This window comes from Thunnus thynnus, chromosome 24, assembly GCF_963924715.1.
Source record: "Thunnus thynnus chromosome 24, fThuThy2.1, whole genome shotgun sequence".
NCBI classification, from domain to species: Eukaryota; Metazoa; Chordata; class Actinopteri; order Scombriformes; family Scombridae; genus Thunnus; species Thunnus thynnus.
In genome coordinates this window covers 19,245,946-19,271,194 of record NC_089540.1, presented here as the reverse complement: position 1 = coordinate 19,271,194, position 25,249 = coordinate 19,245,946, and the positions used below count along the sequence as shown (strand labels likewise).

Below are 25,249 nucleotides of genomic sequence, written 5' to 3'. Positions count from 1 at the left end.
TTGAAGGGCCACAAGCAGAAGGGCCACAAGCAAAATAAATAATTAATGTTAATAAATGCCTTGACAAAAGGGCACTTTGGACATCAAAGGGCAAAGGTGCAGTTGATTGCTGGAGAAATTGGTGCACTCAGTATGCTACAATCATTCCAGACTGGCTGGGTTATCAGGAGCAGAAACGGAACCCAGCAGGCAGCATACACATTAATATTAAACTGTATTGCAAAGGCACAGTTCACCATGGAAATGTTTACAATTACTGAAAGCAGCATCTCTAATCTTTAACTAATTTTTAAAGAAAACATTCAACAGGGGCAGATTTAGTGATTTGGGGGCCCCAGGCACAGAAACAGTAAAGAAACAACATTTTGATTTTGGGGTGGTTTACATTCGCTGTGAGATGGTTAGAATTGTTTTTTGGATGGTTCCGAGACAGTGCTGAGAAAAGTTGGTCTAGAGCCCTGTGCAGTTTGACCATTTCTTTTTCACATGCTTATTGTTACATTCATGGCATGTCTATCAAGTGCATTTACATAACATTACAGCAGCAACACACACATACCGGTGAGGATCACAGAGCAGAAAGGGCTAATGTGTAACAACAAAGCTGGCTGAACTAGCGCTGCCGTTCAAAGTTCTACAAAAAGCAACATAAAAAATCAGTTACCACCATCCAACCTGCTACTGTCATTATTCAGTTGGCTCCAAATGAGGCTAAGTTTGGCCTCTATGGTCTGCTCCACTCAAATACAGTGTACATCTAAGTTAAGAAGTCGCATTTGAGAATTTGAGAATAGACAGGCAGCGGGCTTAATATATTAATGATGAATGTAATAATAAGCAACAAATGTATCATGGCAAGAGACATCCAACATTTTTAAAAAATTGGTTGCACCGTCACTGGTCAGTAAAACTTGTGTACAGACCTGTGGAACATCGGGGGTGGACACTGAACTTCCAGACAGTCCTCTAGCAGACTGAGCTATCTGCTCTGAGACACTGACCTCTGTTTCTTAGATGAATATCAAACCTACATCCTCAAAACTTCCAACCAGTCTGCTAAGAGTTTGAGATAATCAGAGATATTCAGCATTGTCAAGTCATTTGACGATTGAACCCACAACCTCAAAGCAACCCCTTCACTGAGCCTCAAGGATCACTCTCACAACCTATAATTAGAGTGTAATAATATTAGAAACAAAAAAATTACAGGCGGAGCAGGAAAAGCTTGAGATGGAAAAACAAAAGCTAATATTAGAAATACAGTTGATCCAACGACTGGATAGGCCTTCCTCTCATGTTTTTTTTTTGAAGAGAAGCAGTCCTATGTGTTTTTGATTAAATCAACATGATATATATATATATATATAATAGTTCAACAATAAGGAGCTGATTATGATGTTTTGAAAAAGTAAGAGATCTGTCTGAACTTATAAGGTGTTAACAGTGTGTGTACGGACTAGTCGTCCACGACATCCTCGTGCACTGTTGAGACCACAGGGTGCACGTCTTCTTCTGCATCGGCTGATGGTGTTGCCTGGGGAGGGGGATCCTCTTGGTGACACAGATGTTGTGGAGGACAGTGCATGCTGCTATTACAGTGCAGACTCTTTCAGGGTTCTGAGTCTCCCCCTGAAGGCAGTGAAACCTAGAAAATGTAGCTAATGATTAGGTTATTGTCAAGCCCAAGTTTCTCATTAAGTGCCTACTATTCCTTATCTGTGTCTCTTACATAAAAGAATTAACACAAGGCGATGGTTTAAAAGAAAAAAAGTGAACGGATAAAAGTCCTAAAATGAGCATATCTTGGTCAGCTCTGCTTTGTGCGGTGACCTGTCCTGATCATTGTATCAGCACCATGGATAGCATCATGAGCCTAAGTGGGGAGAGGGTGACAGAAAATGATGCTACTTTATTAACTTTACTGTTAGACCAACGCATTTTGCCTTCACCAGAGTCATCCCTGAAGGCCACAAGCCGAATCACGTTGGTCTCACAATAAAGTTGTTCTATATACTACTAGTGTTACTGGAATTTTGACCTCTTTAGACCTCTTTCCTTTCTTCGTGCACCTTGGAAGTGGGTGAAGTTGTGCCAGAAGCCCCTACTCTGCATTTCAACAATATTTCCAACAAATGAAGGCTGTTAGCTCACTGTCGTTTTTCATCCTCCCACCAGAGTGAGCCAAAGTCAACAAACATTCTAATCCTGCACATAGTGTCTGTAAGAACTTTGTTTTGATCATTTCTGTCTGGATCAATATGCATATTAACAGGATCAATATAAATAAGAAATAATAATGATAAGTAAAACATAAACACTTTATTCACAGAAAGACAGCAACCATGTGTGGTACAGTTCAGAAATTCAAAACAATGCTAAAATACAATGTAACAATATTGATACGATCAGTTTGATATAATAATAATTCAATTAAAATCAATAAAATTTTATTTATATAGTGCCAAATCACAACAAAAGTCATCTCAGGGCACTTTTCACATAGAGCAGGTCAAGACCGTACTCTTTAATTTACAGAGACCCAACAATTCCCCCATGAGCAGCACTTGGCGACAGCAGTAAGGAAAAACTCCCCTTTAACGGGTAGAAACCTCAAGCAGAACCCGGCTCTTGGTGGGTGGCCATCTGCTTTGACCAGTTGGGTTGAGAGAGAGAAAGAAAGAGGGAGAGGGGGGAGAGAGATACAGAAAAGCACAACAACAACAGCAACTACAACAATAATAAATATTGAGATATGACAAGTAATAATAATAATAGTAATAGCCAGAGAAGACTTCAGGGCCCAATACCAACAGGACCGCAGCTCAGATCCAAAAGACGAGAAAGCACAAAAAACTCCAGGGAAGAAGCCAAGTTAGTAACATGCAGTCATGGTACATGAATGCGTATAGATGGAGAGGAGGAGGAGAAGAGAGGAACTCAGTGCATTATAGGCCTATAGCAGCATAATTAAGGGCTGATCCAAGGCGAGCCTGGCTGGCCCTAACTATAAGCTTTTTAGTTATCATTATATTATCCATTATTGGACATTGTGGTTACATGGTGTTTATCTAATGAGATTTAGTTTTCATTTCTTATTTCTGCTGATAAAAAAACTTGATATTACATACTGTTATATACAGTATATGTGTATGTATAGACTATTCAACAATACATATATGTATATATGTGACTGACCAATTGTCAATCATGTGGAAACCATGCTGGGTTTAGACACTGCATTTACAAGCAGTGAGAGATCAGGTTGGTACTAAATAACATGAGAAAGTTTCTCTAACAGGAAAAGACTCTCCCTCCTACAGGGAACACAGAAACACTGAACCAGACCAACTTGACCAGAACCCAAAACCAGGATACAGAAGGTCAGTGAATGTAGTGTTGAAGGTGTGGAGGTGGATCAGTGTGTCAGAGGAGACTCTGTAGAAGGACAAAGTGCCAGCAGGACAGTCCACATACACTGCTACTCTGTTAGAGACAGAGGAGGAGAAGGAGTGAAGGATGACTTTTCCTCTGTTATTGTGCCAGGCACAGTAATCATCACCAGAGCACTCCAGACTCCAGGACTGATCATTCCTTCCAAACCTGCAGTCGTAACTGTCTCCTCTCCTGCTGATTCCTCTGTAACTCACTGATATATCTACCTTTCCTTCCCACTCGACCTCCCAGTAACAGCGACCAGTCAGATCATCTCTACACAGCAGCTGAGGCCAGTCATCAAATCTGTCTGGATGATCAGGATATGACTGATCATCCCTCACATATGTCACCTTCCTGTTGTTGTCAGACAGTTTGAGTTTTCTGTTTACTGTGTTTGGATCCAGTGTGAGGTCACAGAAATCTGATGGAGAGAACGAGACACAATACAGCTGCAGTTATTGATCTATCATCTGTTTGATGATGACATCATCTTCATCCTCAGTAGGATGTGAATGAGTGATGTCACAGTTTGAAGTTTGCTTTGTTTTCATGAATCAAATGAAAAACACACTTACACTTTCTCAGACCTGGTGTCAACCATTGGACTCCAGCAGGCTGCAGCCTGAAAGGAGGAGGGGGGTCAGAGCAGCACGTTCTCTTTCAGCATGCAAACATGGACATTACATTGCTAAAGTCTACTGTATTATTATTCTGTTCAAATGTGGGGTTGGGCTTTGATAGACTTTTATCTAATCTGAATCCAGTATCCCAATCTTTCTGAAACCCAGATTGAATCTAATCAGGTTTAACTTTCAACATTTACAGGAAACTTCAGTTAGAAATAACAAAAACAGAGAAACAGAGAAAATGTTTCCAGCTCTTCCTCCTCTATCAGACATTGTCTCTCCATACCTGAGAGTGTCCAGACTCCAGTGTGGATCCTCAACTCCAGCAGACAGCAGCTTCTCTCCTGATGCTCCTGGATGATTGCAGCTCAGGTCAAGCTCTCTCAGATGGGAGGGGTTGGAGCTCAGAGCTGAGGCCAGAGAAGCACAGCCTTCCTCTGTGATCAGACATCCTGACAGGCTGCAAAAACACAAAACAACACACGTCAGACAGTCTATGAGTACTGTTGTGTGCTGTCAGATACAACAACAAACTGTCTCTAAACTAACTAACCAAAAGACGAACTGAATAAGGGAGCTCCAGAGAGTTGAGCATCCAGCCAGAGGGATGATTCAGCAGCAAGTTTTGACCTCGTCATTGTGATCTAAATGTTAAAAACATTCAAATGCGTTTATGAAGAGTGAAGCTTTTGCCAAAAGGAAGAATACAGATGTACTTTTAGCAGAGTGCCGTGTGCATTTTTCAGGTCTAGTATGTTGAAGTTAAACTACACAAAATCAAGGCGCCTCCTGCCATAACATGTAACTTCACAGTAGTTAAGCAAAGTATCCACTAAATAGAGGCCACTAGTCTGCTCTTTAGTCTGCAACTGGTGCTCAAGGAACCCCCTGTAAATACTTGGCTGTCCAAGTCCAATGGTTTTCAGACACATTTCGAAGAAATCTGTAAAATCATCCGTGGTATTTAAAGATTCAAGAACAAAAACAAAAACAAAAGAAAACAATTAAAGCTGCAAGCAGTGATGGAGCGGCAATCATGGTAACGCTATGTTTAGTGGAGGTCACCTGACATGCATATGCATTTGCATGAATATTTGATGTTGCATGAAGGAGTTAAATATCACTTCCTGTTTCCTTATGTTGCACTAGAGAACATCCACTAATTATATGTAAAGTTGCTGTATATCATGTGTGGACCACACCATGTAAATTTCATGTAAATGGGATGTTTCCTGTTATCAGTAGGTGGCGCTATGATTATGACTCAATATTTACATGTAGATGTGTTCAGACCTGGGCTCTTATCAAGCATGTGATATTTGGGACAGATTGGACAATGTAAAGTTGAGTTACAACAACTGCCTGTTTTATGTTTTGTGCAAAATGGACTGGCACACCACACCAAGGGTGTTCCACGAAAACTCAAAAGCTTCCCAATTTAGCATTGCAAAGGATGTGAGCTGCCTAATATGAAGTTGCTTAAGTGAAATTCCAGGAGGAGTTTGTCAAAGTACAATGCCTGCAAATGGCTTCACTTTTCCTTAGGGTATGGATCTAAGAGGTGCCAGGTACCGTTGGGCCCCTGGTACTTTCATGCTTGGGTCCTTATAAAAAATCTGAAGGGAAAGTAATTCTCTACTGCTGAAGTTAAGTAAAAACTGGTTTGACGAATCATATTAGCAAAGACAAACCTGCCTCTAATATCATTCAGATTTTAAATGTTCATCTGTTGACCAGGTTGATGAATTCTGACCTGAGTGTTTCCAGTGTGCAGTGTGGGCTCTCCAGTCCAGCAGACAGCAGCTTCACTCCTGAATCCTGCAGGTTGTTGTTACTCATATCCAGCTCTCTCAGACTAGAGGACTGGGAGCTGAGAACTGAAGACAGAGCTGCACAGCTTTTCTCTGAGAGGTTACAGCCATTCAGTCTGAAGAGGAAATATAAAGAAGAAAACCAAGTAAGGGGTTATTCATTTTTCTGCCCTGTTAAAAAGATAGCAGAGCATTTAAATAATAATGAAAAATCCAACTATCTGTGTACTTACAGAGCTTTATTGGAGGCTTTGACCACTGGCAGCAGCCTCAGAAGAGCCTCCTCTGAAGCAGAGTATTTCCTCAGGTCAAACATGTCCAAATCTTTTTCTGATGACAGCAAGATGAAGACCAGAGCTGACCACTGACCAGGAGACAGTTCATCTGTGGAGAGACTTCCTGATCTCAAGTACTGTTGGATCTCTTCCATTAGAGAAGGATCCTTCAGTTCATTCAGACAGTGGAACAGATTGATGCTTCTCTCCGCAGAGAGATTCTCACTGATCTTCTTCTTGATGTACTCGACTGTTTCCTCATTGGCCAGCGAGCAACTTCCTGTCTGTGTCAGCAGGCCTTTTAGGAGAGTCTGATTAGTCTGCAGTGAAAGACCGAGGAGGAAGCGGAGGAACAAGTCCAGATGTCCATTTGGACTCTGTAAGGCCTCATCCACAGAACTCTGGTAGAGATGTGTCTCTGCAGATTTTAGTTTAGTCTCAGACTTTTTGGATGTTGTTTGTTCTTCTGCCAGCGGACTGACTCCAGAGTTAATGAATGTCAGATGGACATGAAGAGCAGCCAGAAACTCCTGAACACTCAGATGGACAAAACAGAACACCTTGTCCTGGTACAGCCCTCTCTCCTCTTTAAAAACCTGTGTGAACACTCCTGAGTACACTGAGGCTGCTCTGATATTGATGCCACACTCTGTCAGGTCTGATTCATAGAAGATCAGGTTGCCTTTCTGCAGATGCTCAAAAGCCAGTTTTCCCAGAGACTCAATCATCTTCCTGCTCTCTGGATTCCAGTGTGGATCTGTCTCAGCTCCTCCATCATACTTGACATTCTTCAGTTTGGACTGAAGCACCAGGAAGTGGATGTACATCTCAGTCAGGGTCGTGGGCAGCTCTCTTTCCTCTCTGCTTTTCAACACATCCTCCAGAACTGTAGCAGTGATCCAGCAGAAGACTGGCATGTGGCACATGATGTGGAGGCTTCGTGATGTCTTGATGTGGGAGATGATTGTGCTGGCCTGCTTCTTATCACTGAATCTCTTCCTGAAGTACTCCTCCTTCTGTGGGTCAGTGAACCCTCTGACCTCTGTCACCATGCTAACGCACTCAGGAGGGATCTGATTGGCTGCTGCAGGTCGTGTGGTTATCCAGAGGTGAGCAGAGGGAAGCAGTTTCCCCCTGATGAGGTTTGTCAGCAGCACATCCACTGAGGTGGACTCTGAAACATCAGTCAGGATCTCATTGTTGTGGAAGTCCAGAGGAAGTCGACACTCATCCAGACCGTCAAAGATAAACACAACCTGGAACTCTTCAAACCTGCAGATTCCTGCTTCTTTGGTTTCAGTAAAGAAGTGATGGACAAGTTCCACCAAGCTGTACTTTTTCTCTTTCAGCACATTCAGCTCTCTGAAAGTAAATGGAAATGTGAAGTGTATGTCCTGGTTGGCTTTGTCTTCAGCCCAGTCCAGAGTGAACTTCTGTGTTAAGAATGTTTTCCCAATGCCAGCCACTCCCTTTGTCATCACTGTTCTGATTGGTCCATCTCTTCCAGGTGAGGCTTTAAAGATGTCTTCTTGTCTAATGGTTGTTTCTGGTCTGGCTGGTTTTCTGGATGTTGTTTCAATCTGTCTGACCTCATGTTCATCATTGACCTCTGCAGTCCCTCCCTCTGTGATGTAGAGCTCTGTGTAGATCTGATTCAGAAGGGTTGGGTTTCCTGCTTTAGCAATCCCCTCAAACACACACTGGAACTTCTTCTTCAGGTTAGACTTGAGTTTAGACTGACAACCTGCAGGACTTCCTGAATGAACACACAAGATATAAGATAATTTATTAATTAGTGAAGAAAATCTGATTCTCCTAAAGAATGTATATATGAACATATTTTCCTCCATCTCTTGAGACTTCAGTAAATGTCTCATTTACCAAGCATGTTAAATCTTTATAGAAATCGTCTTACTGTTCTGCAGACGGTCAGCCAGCTCCTCCTGCTTCATTCTCCTCAGGAAGTGCAGGGTGATCTTCAGAAATGCCTCTCTGCTGCTCCTCCTCTGCTCCTCCTCCTCACCATCCAACACCTCTTCATCCTCTCTCTGACTCTCTAAGCATTCTGGGTAATCTGAAGTTAGAACCTTCTGCATCTTCTTCAGCTCGTTCTTCACAAAAGTGACGATGTTCTCCTCCAGCAGCTGGAACAGAATACTATATGAATGGCACAATGAAACTAAAATCATGAAGCAAACATCAGATCCATGTTGGACAGACCGACAATCAACTGGTCTACAAAGTGCAGAATGGAGAGGATTGTGAACAGAATAGATGTAAAAGTAGTTGTTGTACATGTACAGACCATAAATATGGAGTCCAACTGTGTTTGATGCTGCTGGGCAGACTGACCACCGGGAACCTCAGAGCTCTCCTGGCCCACTCTGTGGAGGAATCATGATGAGCTCAAAATGGGCCACATTCAAAAACAGTGTGCATGCACACTTTACGTGTGCTGAAACCGTGTGTACAAACATTTCAAGCAAAAATCTGGGATTCATCATATATTCTTATCTGAATTTGTTCTTACTCTGTGAACAAATTTGTGAACTGCGGAAGAATTATGACCAAAAAAATGGCATAAAAAATCCAAGTCCAGGCACTGGAGGTAGGTTTTAGCCTTTATTTCGGTGGGCTAGAGTTATTAAAAACCACACCAACACATGTCAGCTTGTGACTTCTTCAGGGTGTGGAGGACTTGGATTTTTTATGCCATTTTTTTGGTCATAATTCTTCCGCTCTTCTTGAATATTATTCCCTTCCATAAGTACTGGTGGTTTGAGGGACACCAGCAGCGCTCCTGTTACTTCTCTCTTTTAAATTTAGAACTGCCTTAGACCATGTGTACGCACAAATCATAAATGTCCCACAGTCTTTAAATTATAAGTCAATATTTATTCAATATAAACAATATATTAGAACCACAATTATTTAAAAAATGATGGGGCCTAAATATACAACAATTAAATGTGTTAAATTGCTAATAATACACTATTTATTTACTAATTATAAAATTAATAGTTAAGACATCGTAATCTATAAATGGTCATTATAAATGTAATCAAATTATTAATATATTAAATTGTCCTGTTCTCACTTTTAGAGGACAACAGCTCATGTATTGAAGTTTCCATATTGGAATATGACAGCATCAGATTTGGGTGTGTGTGTGTGGGGGGGCTCTGCTGTTGTTACATCATGGCCTGTTGTGGACAGAGACAAAACAAGATGTGCACCTGGCGCAGCAGTAGAGATTTATTTAGATCAATTCCACAGATCTATACATTTACCAACTTTTTGACGTACTGTGTACTGTGATGGTGCAACAGGTATGCAGGCTGTATACAGGATTCACAATCAGGATCTTAACGGTTGTGCCAATGACATGTTTACCAGCCAAATTTGCCTTTTCTTGCTTCTATTTCTGAAACTATTATTTGCATTTCACTAGCAGTAAAGTTTTTCTACATTTTTACCATCATGGCTCTATTTGCAATGAGTGACAGCTCTCTCCACTGCTGCACCACTCCAACATAGCTTTCCATATATAGAGAAATGGGGGCATGGTAGTATGCTAATTACCGATAGTGGCACAAGCCTGTCATTTTATGATTCTGATTCACTAACATACACACGGTGGTCATAACAAAATTGGGTGGTGCGCACGTGTCATGAATCTGACAGTAATTCTGTGTGCACGCTTATTTTGTGCGCAAAGTACAGTGGAAACCGTTTATAGTGATCACGGTTACAATGATCAACTGCTTATATGGATCAAAAAGCTTGGCACAGAATCATTCCTATACAAATGCTGTTTAAATAATTTGCTTAGAGTAATCAAGTATTCCACTTACAGTGTTCTTTTTGTGTCTTTGCATACATGAAAACATATGGAAAAAAAATTAAAACTATGGTAATTCAATTTTTTTTTCTACCTTACTCCCATGATACGCATATGATATGCAATTAGCGGCTGCAGCCATTATCAGGTGTTGTGGTGCACCTCTGCAGGTTTGTGCAGAAGTACAGGGTGTGGGCTGTTTATCTGCAACCACTGAAACAATCAGAAAATAGTGTTTTATTCTTCTCATTCACCGGCTTTCTCACTACCACTGCTCGCTTTCCTCATCCACTCTCTAGCTTGCTCAACCACTGCTTATTTCTCTCTCGCTTTCTCTTGTCTTTTTTAAAATGAGTCGGGAATTTGTCAGCAAAGCCTAACTTTATTTTTAATGTTATCAAACAAAGAGAAATGTCATCCCGTCTTACTAAGAATGTTTTTGTCCTCCCTCATGGCAGGGTTACAGTTCTAATCAGTCTGATCACCGGCTGTGATTGGCCACCGCAGTGTTATGGGTTGCGTTTCTCCAAAACTTGATTCTGGTTCAAGTTTCTCGCTGCAGGCCACTGCGGCCCCTATCCCCGCAGCCTAAATGCACAACCAGTCTGCTTCCAGCTGGTTACCTGAGTCTGGTGCTGCATGCACATTGAAATCATGCCGGGAAAAAGAAAGTCATTGTCTCTAAATGAAAACATAGTCTCCTTGAAGCTAATGACAAACTGGCAAAAATGAGCCAACAAGATGCAGCAATGAAGTGTTTGAAGCAGCTGCACTATATTTTGAAACAGTCGATAAAATTCTGTGAATACCGAAGCCTGTTTTATTACTTTATATTCATGTAATAAATATACAAATGTCAATTTGATGATAATCTGCATGAGAAATAAAGAAAAAGAAAAATAATCGGTTGTAATAATTATCCACTTATGGTGATGAATTTGACCCGGACAGATGTGATTATAAGCAGTTTCCACTGTAATAACATTTCTACACATATATTAGTGAATGAGCTCACATTACGTTACCACACAGAGACAAACACAAGCTAAAGGTCAATCAAGTGATATTTGGATGTGAACAGAGAATCAGATGACTCCCTGTAGTGGTAAAGCTTTACTAGTCCTGCTGATCCCACTGAGAATCAACAGCTCAGTCTGTTTGTAGCTTTCAGCTCAGAGTCAGTGTGGTTTAGTCCCAACAGCTCTCACCAACCTTCCATAAAGCTCTCCCTCCCTCATTGTACACTGCTGAAGTGCCCTGGAGCAAGGCAGCTAGAGCCTGCGTGTGCTTCAAACTGCAGCTATGGTGCTGACGCTGGAGACAAGCAGTCCTCTACACCCACTTACAACAACATGACAACAAAAGTCATCTAAAAGTAAATTCAGTTCACTGCTAGAAATGAAACGTCCAGAGACTCCCTGAGGTAAGTGTGTCAAAATATTTCTTTGAAAAACTTAGAAAACAATAACAAAGATTGCTTCAGAGTTCTGAGTCTTACTCATATTAGAAATAACAATAAATGATCCAAATCTCAAATAATTCAACTGACAACTATTTATCCTGATTTAGATTTTAGCTCATATTGTCATGTCTCATATTGTTTGACACTGAGAATAACTTACATTTGATCAAATGATTGTCTTTGTTTAAAATTAGTAACATCCTCCTTTGACCAGTCGCTCTTGAAGGACACACAGCTGGGTCCAGGTCCAGGTTCAGGTCTAGCAGAGTCTGGTCTCTGATGGATCCTGGTAGAAAAACAGCACTTATCATTTTATTAAAGCTCACATATTCAGCAGAATTATTCTTTAAAACATGTCAAATTTGAACAGTGTTAATATAAAAAAACAACACATGCAAATCGCACCGTTCATACATAAACTCATATGTTTTATACTCTTCTTCATAATTTTTTTTATCTATTACTATTGATTTTACTATTTTAAATATTTCTTTTTTTCCTTACTGCACTGTTGAGGAGCTAAAACCCTCAATCTCAAATAATTCTACTGACAACTATTTAGACAACTGATTTAGATTTAAGCTCATATTGTCCCAATTTTAATACTGAGAACAACTTACTTTTGATCAGATGATTGTTTAAAATTAGTAACATCCTCTTTTGACCAGTTGCTGTGGAGGGACACACAACTGGGTCCAGGTCCAGCTGAGTCTGGTCTCTGATGGATCCTGATAGAAAAACATCACTTATAATTTTATTAAAGCTCACATATTCAACAGTATTCTTCTTTAAAACATGTTGAATTTGAACAGTTTTAATATAAAAAAAACAACACATGCACACCGTACTATACATAAATACACTCATATGTTTTATACTCTTGTTCTTCATACTATTGTCTATTACTATTGATTTTATTATTTTAAATATTTCTTTTTTTCCCTTACTGCACTGTTGAGGAGCTAAAACCCTCAATCTCAAATAATACTACTGACAACTATTTATACTGATTTAGATTTAAGCCCATATTGTCCCAGTTTTAATACTGAAAAAAAACTCACTTTTGATCAAATGATTGTCTTTGTTTAAAATTAGTAACATCCTCCTTTGACCAGTCGCTCTTGAAGGACACACAGCTGGGTTCAGGTCCAGGTTCTGGTTCAGGTTCAGGTCCAGCAGAGTCTGGTCTGTGCTGCCTCCTTGTTGTTGTTGTTGTTGTTGTTCTTCTCCTCCTACACACACTACACAGAGCTTTGAGTGTGAATAATGATGGTGGAGAACAGTGATGGACAGTTAGAGATCCTCATCTCACCTCTGAGCTTTGGTCTGGCTGTCATGTTCCCCACACAGAGAGCTTTTAGAGGGAGGGACTCCCTCCTCTCTGTCCTCACACTGATCCATGCTGCTGAAGTCACATCCACATCAGTCACACACACTTTCTACCTTCACCTGGAGAGGAAACACAAATCATCCTGTACATCATTTCTCCTCTCAAATCCTAAATATCATCTGCTCCTCCTGTGATTGGCTGTTATTTTCTGTTATATATCAGTGTAAATGCAGCCAGACAGCAGTGTGAGTCAGAGAAAGCTGCCATCAGCTGCTGTACTTCTACTATCAGTCCACTAGATGGCGTCATGAAGCTGCAGTGAAGTGAAGAGCAGCCCACATGATGCATGGAGGAGGATTTACATTCACTGACTCACACTGACTGAATTTCATTCATATTCAATCAATTCAACACCAATAAACAACGTGTTAATAGTTTCAGTTATCTATTAGTTCTCTTTGATGTTGTTGTCACATTAGTAGTGCACATGACGCACAAACACAAATGTATTAAATGATTAGAATCAGGGCACATTTACTTTGATATGACTTCTTTTACAGTAAATACAAACTAAACAGCAGCAGATGTTAGATCTTAACTGCTTTTAATGATGCAAATAAAATGTAATTTGGTGTAAAGTGAGACTATTTTATAGCCTTTTTTAATTTAGTAGTTTAATGTTGATCAAATTGTACATAAAGCCGACAGTGTTTTAATGTGGTGATGGTACATGTGAACTTCTGAGAGAAACTCAGTAGTTACAGATGAACTCTGATTACAAAGATATATGAAGCAATAAATACACACATCATCAGCTCCTGTCTAACTGCATATACCAGTAATACGTCATTATAAAGCAAGAACACAAGTGGACTGTATGCATGTTATTGTAGCAACACTGAACTTGATGATGTCCTCTGACTGTCCCTCCACATCAGTCAATACAATACATTTGATTTTTTTCACAGGAAACAGTAGCAGGCCTATACTGTAGTGTCTGACTTTACGCCGCTGGAAACAACCTTAAAAAAGTAGATTTAGTTTGATTTGTGAGGGCTGAAGAAAGGAAATAATCATCAGCTGTTCATTAATATTGTTTGATTCCAGTAAATCAATCATTTAACAACATGTAGATTTATCTTCCAACATGAGAGTTCTCCAAACTTTCTGATGAAATAAAAACATCATACAGCAACAAACAAACCCTGAAGTTACTAAAGAGAAAGTTCAACTATGAAACAAAGCAAACTTACAGTTAACATCCAAACTGCTGAAGACAAAGACTCTCCACTCCACGTCTGAAGAGAAAAGAAAAGTGTTTGTCACAGGTGAGCTGTTTCCTGGAACGAGTCAGAGCTCCACCTGTAGAGGAGGAGGGACAGGTAGGAAGACTCACAACATGATGACACTTTATGGATGTTTGTCACTCATTTATTGTTCATGTATTTGTATATTTATTGTTGTATTGATGGTTTCTCAGTGTTTAACTGTGTGCTGTTAGAAAAAATAACTCATCATGACATTCATGTGAAGAGAAGCTGAACGTTACATTTAGATTCATCAGATTTAAGACGTAACTGACAGGAATAAAACATTGTTTTGTAATATCCGTAAAGTTATTTCTTCACATCAATAATTGACATTGAATCACAGATCAGATGGAAATAATCTCCATCACAGAGTCAGAATTCAAATCAATAATTCACACAAATCTGACTTTTGGACTCTTCAGAGTTTCTTCTCACACAGACACGAAAAACAAAAGCGTCTGAAATATGAATGTAATGAACAGACGGCCATCTTTCCTCATCTAAGGAGGAAGTTTATCAGCTGATATTTCTGTTTGAAATGAAACTCCATCCAACAATAACACATTCATAATAAATTAGTTTCTCCAGCTGAAATAATTAGTGATTCATTTCCCACAAACTAGAGAAAACCATGTCCCTTTAATGTAGACAAATTAAACTCCACTTACTGAACTTTTTCTCATGAACTTCGTCACTCTGCAGCTCTGTTTGCTCTGTCTTGAGCAGGTCTGTGTAGAAAAGCAGGTTTGTGCTTCAGTTAAATCTGCATTTTCATCACATTCATTTAACTGACGCAGCTTCTTGTCCTTCATCAGTGTGTGTGTGTGTGCAGGCTGACACACCTTCATCTCTTCACTACCAAAGTATGCAGTCTGACTCGTTGAACTGAGTCTCAATCAGATGCTAACGTGTGATTAAAACATGAAACTTCCTCATAGGAACACAAACACTCAGCTGATGTTTGAATGTTTGAAAGCTGGAGTTCATGAATCACTGACAAACATTAACATGAACTAATCAGTCAGATCAATTAACTGTAAAACATCTCTAGCTTTAATATTATCACATGTGATTTACTTACATTATAACTGGACAAACACTTTTCAATGTGCTGATGATCATCTTTAAGAATAATTATTGATTATTGACAACAAATTACCTGAGAGACAAGGCAAGAAGAGCTTTTTACACCATCAGAAGGAACATCAAGTATCTGGCTTAAAGTATTGGACTCTGTTATATAACTTATTTCCCTTTATGGTTGCAGGTCTGGGGTCCACTCCCCAAAAAAGATTTTATAAGAAAGAACGCATGCAGAATTCTGCAAATCCATTTTCACGTCCAATGAAAAGTTTCAAATATACCCACTAACCATGAAAATTCAAGGGAGAGCATTTAAATTTGAGAAACATCTAAAAGAAAGTGACCCATAAAAAGGTCCTCACCCACAGAGAGATCCTGAGAGAAGCCCCCTCAGCCAGTCGGCTCACAAACACAAGCAGAGTCCCCACACAGAAACAACATTAGACTAAACCAAAGTATAACAAAACAAAAAGAAAACTATCTCACAGAATGGAGAGAATCAACCAAAAACCAGAATAAACTGGAATGTTATTTGGCCCTAAACAGAGAACACTCTGTGACCGATCCAAGATAAGGATCTCTCTTGAACATGTACAGACTTGGTGAGCACAGCCTACCATGGAGAGAGGCCAAACAGCAGCAAGATTTGTGAACTGTTGTGATCAGAAAAGGGCGTCTAATGGAAAACAACCACCATGAAGACTGTCAACCACCTGTGTATTCCTGCACCAAGCATTTGGACTGTGCTGTTCTCTGTACATAGACACATTTACTCTACATACATTCATTTATTTTTAAAAAAGAAACAAAAAATTGTTGCAGTTTACATAGTTCTCACTTACTTTTATCTAAATTTTTCACTGCAAGTCTACATTTTTCCGTTTTATTTTAAGCTATTTTTACTATTCTTATATATATATATTTCTAACAGCAAAATCACAATTCTTCTGTTTATGTACATTTTTTGTAGTTTTTATTTTGGCAATGTGAAGCTTTGGTGCTCCACCAGCAACGCTGACACTCTCCTCTGAGTCTGCAGCACAAAAGAACTGAAGAACACAAATTTTATAACGAGGAGATTTGATTTTAGCTGCTACCTGGAGACCACACAGACACGTTATTTAAAGTAGCATCAAATAAAAATACTCAAGCAAAGTACCTCAAAATTGTACTTAAGTAAATATACTTAGTTATTTTCCACCACTGCAACTATTTCAGGCACAGTAATTCTCCGTTACTACAAACCTGGACCTTTAATGTTTGAATTCGGTGAAATGCACCTTTAATACGTCCCATAATGAACGCAAAGCTGTTTTAATTATCTGTCTGCAGTAATGTGAGTTATTTCTATCCAATCAGAAGCGGTTGCCAGGCAGCGCAGCTCTGCTCGGCCAATCACCTTTTTTCCTTTGGCCGTTGCCCGCCATACCGAGTGAGAGACGCCGAAGACGAGAAACGCGGAAAAAAACGGGTGAAAAAATGGAATAAAACCAACATTTGAGAGGTCGCTTCGTGTTAACGGTTTGTCAACGCTGAGATCAAATTAATTACTGAAGAAATGTGGACGCCGAAAAGGTTTTGGAGCTGTTTTTTTGGCGGCGGCTGGACGTTAATCAGAACACCTGCGGCTAAACGGTAAAGCTAACAAGCTAACTAATTAGCCGTGAGCTTTAGCCTTGTTTTTGTTTATATTTGAACTCATTTTAATTTGTTGACGTCTGTCTGTATCGTGTCTATACTCAGTAATTAGTTCGTGGTAACCAGTGGTGGAACCTGAGTACATTTACTCAACTACTGTACTTAAGTACAATTTTGAGACAACAAATTGTTAAAGAGTAAACTTGTGTTTTCCAGGTTTTCTTCTCGTTCCGCCGCCTCGGACCAGTTCCCGGATCTTACAGGTGAACAGGTACGTTTGGAAAAGTCTCAGCATTTCAACATTTAGTCGGCTGTTAGGAAACTATTTTGACTATTTTTTTTAAAACTGTTTTTCCAGTAGAAAATGTCGCAGATTCCAGCATGTATATAAAGCTGTGTGAAGCTTTTTTTGTGAGGCATATTTGATAACAAACTGAATATTTGGGGTTTTTTTCGCCTCTGGTTGAATTTAAACACCACTTTTGAAGTTTTTTTTAGTGGCAGTAGTTTTAGTCGTTGTCGTAATAGCAGTAGTTATGGCCGCTTGATTATGGTAAAAATCATAATCATATTATTTTGGTCAATATTACGATCACGATTATTTAACATGATTATTCGTTGACTTTGGAAACATTATGCAGTTATTGAACTTAAAAATTGGCTTTGTAACAGTGGATTTCCTTGAACTTTAAATAAAATTCAACTGAAAAACTTAAACATTTTAAAGAACTGAATATAAAAAATAGATAAATACATACATTATATATATATATATATATATATATATATACATATACATATCTATATATATATATATATATATATATATATGTATATATATATATATATATATATATATATATACATATATACATATATACATATACATACATATAATAAGTAAACATAAAGCATATTATTGTAGTGATTGTTAAGATGCGTGTTGTGTGGAGAGTGATCAATACTAAAATGATGACAAACAAGAGGTTTGATAGAAATCATTGACTTGTATTATCCTGCAGTGTGTTTATATGCAGTTCAGTAACCAGTCGGTTTTCTCCAGGAAGCTGATTTCTTAACTGTCATGTAAATGAGAAACCTGGTTTCTGTAATCTGAGTTTGGGATTAGAGAAACCTGGTTTCCACTGGTAGTTTTACTCCCTGGTGAACGCCGATTTCTCTGCCATGTATCTGCGTAACCAGGTTTCTAATTAGCTTTTTACTACTTAGCATATTCACAATAACAGACTGCAGACAGAGAAAGCACAGCTCCAAGCAGCTGGATGTAAGTGTAGCGGGGGACTATATTAGCCTCACAGTTTACAACGCCCCCGTTAAGTTTCCTTTATATGGCTGATAATAGTGACAGCCTACAGTCTCTATGTTGTGTTGTGATGATGATGATGGTGGACTAACGGCTGACAGTTCGTAACATCAGTTGACTCCAACGAAGACGCCCAGACACTCCGATGTTGATTCAATGATGTCTGTTTATTGCTTACAAGCACTTCGGGATCTGGGGGATACAAGCCCGGTCTGTAAAACTATTTAATATTAATATGATTTCTGTGACGAAGCTTAATAACCATTAAATAACAAATTACAGGGCAGACGGTCTAACCTTGACCAGGATCAAAAACTCACTATATTACAGATTATTGATACAGATGAATCAGTTCACATAGATAATCACTCTGAATGTCAATATAATTATAATTAGTAATAAAGTCTCTCTCAGGTCAGCTATACATTATTATTTACAGGTTTCCATTTAATAGTCACACACTCACCTGGGGGATACGAGCCCGGTCTGACTGGTTCCCCGATGATGCTTTATAGCTGCATCGTTACCTTGGATACTATGTAGCCAAGTATTACATATTAAATATAAGATAACAGCATAAAATAATGAAAATAACACAAATATGTACACCTTACAACTGTTAGACATAGTGACCATTTAAAGCTCAACTAATGTATTTAATGTAATGTGCAAGAGGCAGATGTTACATAAGTAGAGATCATTACACGGAGCGAAACATCCTCGTATCTAAAATAATAGGATCCAAAGTCTGACTGAAACTAAAACAAAGTAGCCTGTAGATGTTTTAATAAGTCAGTTTCCACAGCTGAACGTTTGTTTGTTAGTTAAATTCAGACACATTCATGCTGTGAGGAAGACTCTGCTCTGTCTGTCTGTCTCTCACTGTTCGGCTGCTCTGACACACGATACGCTGGATTTATAACACAAGACAAAACCAGAACATCATACGAAACGGAATGTGGCACAGTAATCGTTTTATCGTGTGACGAGAGAAAAACGTCTGTTGTTTCATATTATTTTCTATTGTTTATTTTGTTGTGTCACAAATCACACTCTTTACGGCAATATTTTTCATTTGGACTCGATCTTTTGTGCGCGTTACCTTGATAAATTACTCTTGGATTTTTATTTGCGAAGCTTTTATTGCACTTACAGTAACATAACGAGTTTAGTTGTCTATCTCTCTTCTGCTTCGCTGCACACACGCGGAGGGCTCAGCCCCGCCCACACTGAGGAAGAGGAGAGAAGCAGCGAGACGGCGACCATACATGACAGCAAAACGCAGTAGAGACTGTCTTTATTTATGTTATTTACCAAATTTATGTGCACTAGTTTCATTTTAGCTCAGTGTGAGAGTCTCTGCTACGTTTTGCTGTCATTTATGGTCACACTAGTTGGTGGTGGCAGTTAGGGTCGCCACCTTCCATGCAGACAAATAAAGGACTCCTCCCGCTCCTCAGGGACCACCACTGGCCCGAGGGGTGGGGTGCCAGTCCCACAAGTCCTGCCCCCTCCATGTTAGCAGATGGGACATGAGCCAAACTAAAACAATCGAAGAGTACATGGCAAATAAATTTTTCCCCGGGACGATTTCTCTCATTTTAGGTGGTTCTGATCACACTGATGTTTGTCCAAGTGCTCATTTTCCTGATAAGTTTTTAATCAGTTGTTAGACGATATAAAGGCCATCAGCCTGCCACCCGACTCTACTGCGCAGACTCTGGCTCCAAATGATGTCACACAAGCAAGATGGCCGCTCCCGGAAAGGAGATATTTTGACTTCATTTTTGCATAGCGGCAGGAAGTGGAGACGCGTCGTCCATCTTTATATACAGTCAGTGGGTTGAAGAGTCAACAGATTTCTCTGATGTTTGTTTTACTAGTTTTTCCACTTCTTATCACTCTTTGCAGCACTGAGTAGCTATTTGTCTTTCAAACGTTGCAGTAAGACTCTGAGCAGGTCTCCTCAAAGTTGTCAATCCATTTGTCGGCCATTCTGGAAAATATCCTTTCCACACATCCAGTAGATGCTGGGATGCTCAGGATGTGGCTGATGATGACAGTATGTTAGGCAGGTCAGCTACTTGAAAGATAACCTCCCACCTGGGCGCCACGCCTTTTGACTTCCATTCATCTTCTGCATCTTCTCTGCGACCCTCCAGAATGTTATTTGCTGTGCTGCATTCATGTAGTTGATCCATGTTGACTTTATGGATGAGGTTGAGCTTACTAGTGACCCTCTCGATATCACTGAAGGTAAGCATGCCACAGTGCAGAGAGAGAGAGGTTGTAGGGAGAACAGCCAGTTCTCTGAAAAGTCAAACCATTTCTCAACATATGATATTGCCGTATTAAGAAATGCTGTGAAATCTGCCCCTGCCTTGTTTGCATCATGAGGAAGGAGACGCTGCAGCTTCACTTTCATCAAGGAGCCATTGAACTGGTCGTCTCGTCTCTGTGTGAGATTTTGCTTGATGTTATCCAAGATGGAATATAAGTCAACATAGGTGGTAGAATTGCTTTCCGACATCTTTACGACTTCCTCAAAGAGGGAAAGGATGTTATTACAGAGGAGGAGGTAAACCTCCACAACATCCCCATCCTTCTCAGTTGAGTCTTCACTGAGCTTTAACAAAGCTACGATCTGTCTGGGATGCTCATCCTCCAGGCTGATGAAGTAAGACTTCAGAGTCTTCAGGTTGCATAAGCCAGATGATGGCTGGATTGAGGGCACTGGCATCCAAAATTGGCAAAACTCTGAGGGATTGTCTTCGTTGGGCAGATGTTGAGAAGAAGCCATGGACCTTCAGCACAACGTTTTCACATCTACAGTGAACTGGTTGACAGTGAGCAGATCTTTTTGCTTTTTGGTCAGGTTGGTGAAGACAGAGTTGTGGATTCTGTTATGATGTGTACTGTCTGCACTAGATGCTGTCACCTAATCTTATGATAAGCCAAATTTATCAAAGGGATTGTTGTATGTGATCTACCATCCAAGCAGGTGACTCATCTGCATTCTCTATGAAATCAGACATTTTGCTGGTGACCTCACTTTCTGGCCTGGAGAATTGGACAGCAAAGGGAAACATCTTTCTGTTCTCCTTATTTGATGCATTTGTCTGTATGGAGAACTGGAGGTGTTTACTTGATGTTAAGACGTTCAGAACATCACCCACTACCCTCAGAGCAAGGACATCTTTGACCATTGCGCCTGTTTCAAACTAAATACTTCCTGCAGACATGCTGCAGCAATGAATTAATGCTTAAAATATGAATAATTTATTTCACTTAAACTCTCTCCAACCAAAAGTGGCACAGAAAATAAAGTTTAATGTGGTTAAAGCAGGAAAGTCAGTTAATCAGTCTGCATTGATCTATAAATGAATGTGGGTGATTCTTACAGTATCTGTTGTCCACAGCTGTTTATACTGTATGAGAAGCTTCTCCTTCAGTTCATTGAATTTCTGCAGCATCTGAAGGCAGCAGGACTGATATTGATACTGATATTGACTACGTCCATATTTTTTACAGTCTATGTCTCCAACTGTATTTTTAGCAAAAGTAACATCATGTTTTATTCTTGAGATACATGCAGTGCAAACGCTGTTGTGTAACATTAATTACTAAACTATGTGACATGTACGAGGTGAGATACATGAGAATTATTGCTGAAATAGTGTTGGTCTGATATAATCATATAAACGTCTTTACCAAATTAATAATTTTTTTATTTCTATCATTATTATAGTAACAAGCTGAGGAAAAACACTACTCCATCTGTCTTTGGGAGCAGATTTGTGGTGATGTGTGTTCATGTCGTGACGCTCTGAACATTCCAGACATTTCCTGAAGAAAAGCTTTCCGTTTGTTGAGCTGTTGTTATCGTGTTTAACTGTGATTGGCACAACTGTCTCAGAGCTAAAAGAGCAGTGATGTGACTGGCTAAGAGTATTTATTATTATTATTATTATTATTATTATTATCAACAACAAGTGCTCTCACAGTGCTTTACAACAAAAGAAATTACATGCACTAAGTCCTTTACATGAAAAGGACATAACATAAAAGCATGTAAAAACATTGATGTAACATAAATAAAATAAAAATAAAGCCCACTTGATAAAGTGAAACTAAAATACATAGAATGCACACTGAATAACAATCAAAAATGAAATATGTTAAAAACAAGTTGAAACATAGAATATGTAGAATGTGTAAAATAAAGTAATACATATGACACTTTAAAAGAAGCACAGTAGAGCATAAGTGCAAAGCTGACTGAGCTTTAAACAGTGCAGCAGAGAGCAAGTGCAAAGCTTTCTTTTGAAAGTATCTAGCGAGCTGGCTTCTCTGATATCTATCGGTAGTTTATTCCATAGTTTTGGGAGTAATTGATAGAGAGAATTGATTGATTGGAGGTAGTGTTTTTAAAAAAATGAAAACAACAATCTCTTTCTGTTTTTGAGATACAGCTGTTTGTTTTAATTGTGTAGGAAAATGCTCATTTAGGTGACGGTTCTCAGTGAATTCTACTGGGGTTAATTAGAGGCTTAGTTGTTTTATTTGTAGGAGACAGGACACATTAATGTAGCGCTAAAATGATTAGTTGATTAACAGAAAATTATAAGGGAACAATTTAGATAACTAATCATTTATCAAATGTACAGTGAAATGTTTAACATGGCCACAGTCAGTGAAAATTACAAGTATAAGAAACATATAGATTTTTAAAGTGCAAAAAATAATTTATTTAAATAAAATCCAAAAAATAGCAGAAAGGGTTGAAAACTAAACAAAAACTAATGAAGTGATTTGGACCCAAATATTTTTGCACTTATTTTAGTGAAGAACATTTTCAGTTGTCTTATCAATAATTTATAAAATGTTATTTACAAATAACTGAAAAAGCTGAGACATTTTGGAATGTAATAGAAAAGAAAGGGGCCCAGGGTTGAACCTTGGGGTACACCACACAAAATATTTGTTTACATAAACGCCAGCTCAGCTTTACTGCCATCTACTTACAAATACCCTAAATGCATTTCCTGTCTTGCAGATCTCCTGATGGATCAAAAGACGCTGCCGACAGAAAACGTAAACCAACGGTGGTTTCAGGCACAGAAGGAAGTGAAGAAAAAGATTTCACATCATTCATCCAGAGCTTCCTGATCTCCATCCACACTTCAGCACCATCGAAGAAGTGAAGAGGGATACAAATGATCTCTTGTGTAAGTACTTGTAACAAAAAATAGTCAATTAAATGATGAATCTGTTGAAAGATTTATCATGATCTGATTTAAAGAAATGTTCCTTGTTTTACAGCTAAATTTACAAGACGTCCACTGACGGTACAGACGGTGGCAAAGGATGGACAACCACAGGGGAAGGTAGGACCACGTTTTATATTTTAATCAGTGAGCTTCATTCCAGCTGTTGTTAACAAATAATCATAGTATTACTTTATTTAAATACATTTAAATTAACAATTAGAAAAAGGGCTGACTAAAAACAAATTAAAATCAATAAATGCAAGACAGTTTGTAGTCACATTAATTGAAAAGTTGATAAAAATCTTATGGTAGTAATTAATTAGTAGAAATAATGAGATTTATTATGTATCAACAGGTAAAATATACAAACAAGAAAGTAGATGTTAAATTCTCTGTTTTTATTGAAAATTTCAAGTAGGAAAATACATTTTACTAAAACTTAAATTGTAGTAATTACAATTAATACTAATAAGATTTTTAAGTACAAGAAAGAATCAAAGCAATTATTGAATTTTAATATAACAAGAGGCAAAGAAACAGAATTACTAATATCACCAAAATACTGCTTACTTGTAATATTAATAGTTCATTTCATGTAAATAATCACTAAGTAATAATTTGCCACTATATTGTTAGTAAAGCTTTATGAATAATAGATGAGAAATAAGGCAGACAATAGAAATAATTAGAGTAATGTTTATTATTACTGTAACAAGAAACATTCTTAAACAGTCCCACACAATTAGCTCAGTAAATATTTACATTATTAATGTTGCAAACTAAACGTGTAATTTTTCACATTAGTGCAACTGTAAGAAGTACTAGTAGTATGTGAATATTGCTCTAATATTACAAATATACAAGTATATATTAGTACTTTAGTAACCAAAACTACCATAACATGGTAAATAGTGTAATATTTTCCTTTGTTAGTACTAGCTACAACTGTTATTGATCTTATTAATGTTAGTACTGATGTATTCCTAATAAATATTGCTACTTAATTATATCATTAATACTTCATAATTATTTACCCGTAACCATACTAATTCTGTTAGAAATACTGCAATTATGATCATTAATACCACAATAGTAACCAAAACTACTATTATAAATGTTAATACTGGTAATAATGTAGCTTTGGTCTTACTTACTAATGTTAGAACTGTTTATACTATGCTAAAAAATAATAATATTTGCTATTATTACTACTTTATGCACATAATTAACAGCATGTTGTTTTCACTGCAGGAGGGGAGGACGACAATGTCAGGACATCAGCAGGAAGATCTCCAAACACAACTGCAACACCAAGCTGCTGCACCTGCAAACTGTAGATAAGGTTATAAAACATACAATACATGGTGTGTTCATATATACTATTTACATGAACTATTATTCAATACATTTTGTTGTACACTTTTCTATGTTTTGTAATGAACTGCAGTTTGTTAAGTTATTAAGGCTTAACTGTTTCACACAATTTAATGTCTCAGGTTTTTGTTGCTATAAATGTAATAATTAACATTTATCTCATGCTGTCTGTTGCTGGAGGTTTATAGAGTAGATACTCGTAATATATTTTAATTTTAAAGTTACTTTTTCTATCTTGTGTAATCACAAATTAACTTTATTAGACAAAGTACATCAAATAAAACAGTTTGGTTTTGTTTCCACCTCAGCAACTTTTCTATTATTAAATTCATATTTGGACATTATAAATATATTGATTACTTTCACACAAATAAAATGAACTTAATATATTTTTAATGAATAGTAATCACCAGTTATTTTATAAGAATAATGAACTGATGTGGGATAAATCTGCTTTGTTTATACACCTG

General features: G+C 38.2%; 1 protein-coding gene and 3 long non-coding RNA genes across 6 annotated transcripts in view; 1 reads left to right on the top strand and 3 right to left on the bottom strand.

The window, feature by feature from the left end:
• Window positions 1–2,304: 2,304 nt before the first annotated feature.
• Window positions 2,305–16,023, bottom strand: LOC137177004 (NLR family CARD domain-containing protein 3-like). Of its 2 annotated transcripts, XM_067583078.1 has the most exons (13): window positions 14,759–16,023; window positions 14,034–14,142; window positions 12,763–12,899; window positions 12,512–12,682; window positions 12,071–12,178; window positions 11,611–11,736; window positions 8,453–8,531; window positions 8,063–8,291; window positions 6,106–7,903; window positions 5,815–5,988; window positions 4,348–4,521; window positions 4,011–4,057; window positions 2,305–3,856 (listed from the first exon to the last, which is right to left on the bottom strand). In XM_067583078.1, the coding sequence occupies exons 3-13, from the start codon at window positions 12,849–12,851 to the stop codon at window positions 3,315–3,317; spliced, it is 3,537 nt and encodes a 1,178-aa protein (XP_067439179.1). In that variant the 5' UTR covers window positions 12,852–12,899; window positions 14,034–14,142; window positions 14,759–16,023; the 3' UTR covers window positions 2,305–3,314. The 2 variants fall into 2 exon arrangements, with proteins under 2 accessions (XP_067439179.1, XP_067439180.1); XM_067583079.1 differs by lacking the exon at window positions 12,071–12,178.
• Window positions 16,024–16,557: 534 nt separating this feature from the next.
• Window positions 16,558–24,742, top strand: LOC137177026 (uncharacterized). 2 transcript variants are annotated; one of them, XR_010925927.1, is made up of 5 exons: window positions 16,558–16,808; window positions 17,028–17,082; window positions 23,192–23,363; window positions 23,458–23,522; window positions 24,657–24,742. It is a non-coding gene; the product is annotated as an uncharacterized lncRNA (long non-coding RNA). The 2 variants fall into 2 exon arrangements; XR_010925928.1 differs by having other exon boundaries at window positions 16,561–16,808; window positions 17,028–17,086; window positions 23,212–23,363.
• On the bottom strand, window positions 24,088–24,342 carry LOC137177030 (uncharacterized). Its single transcript, XR_010925934.1, has 2 exons — window positions 24,283–24,342; window positions 24,088–24,246 (listed from the first exon to the last, which is right to left on the bottom strand). It is a non-coding gene; the product is annotated as an uncharacterized lncRNA (long non-coding RNA).
• The window catches only part of LOC137177025 (uncharacterized), a 32,261-nt gene continuing 31,651 nt past the window's right edge, over window positions 24,640–25,249 (bottom strand). Inside the window, exon 6 of the long non-coding RNA XR_010925926.1 lies at window positions 24,640–24,736. This is a non-coding gene — a long non-coding RNA (uncharacterized lncRNA). The remainder of the gene's footprint in view (window positions 24,737–25,249) is intronic.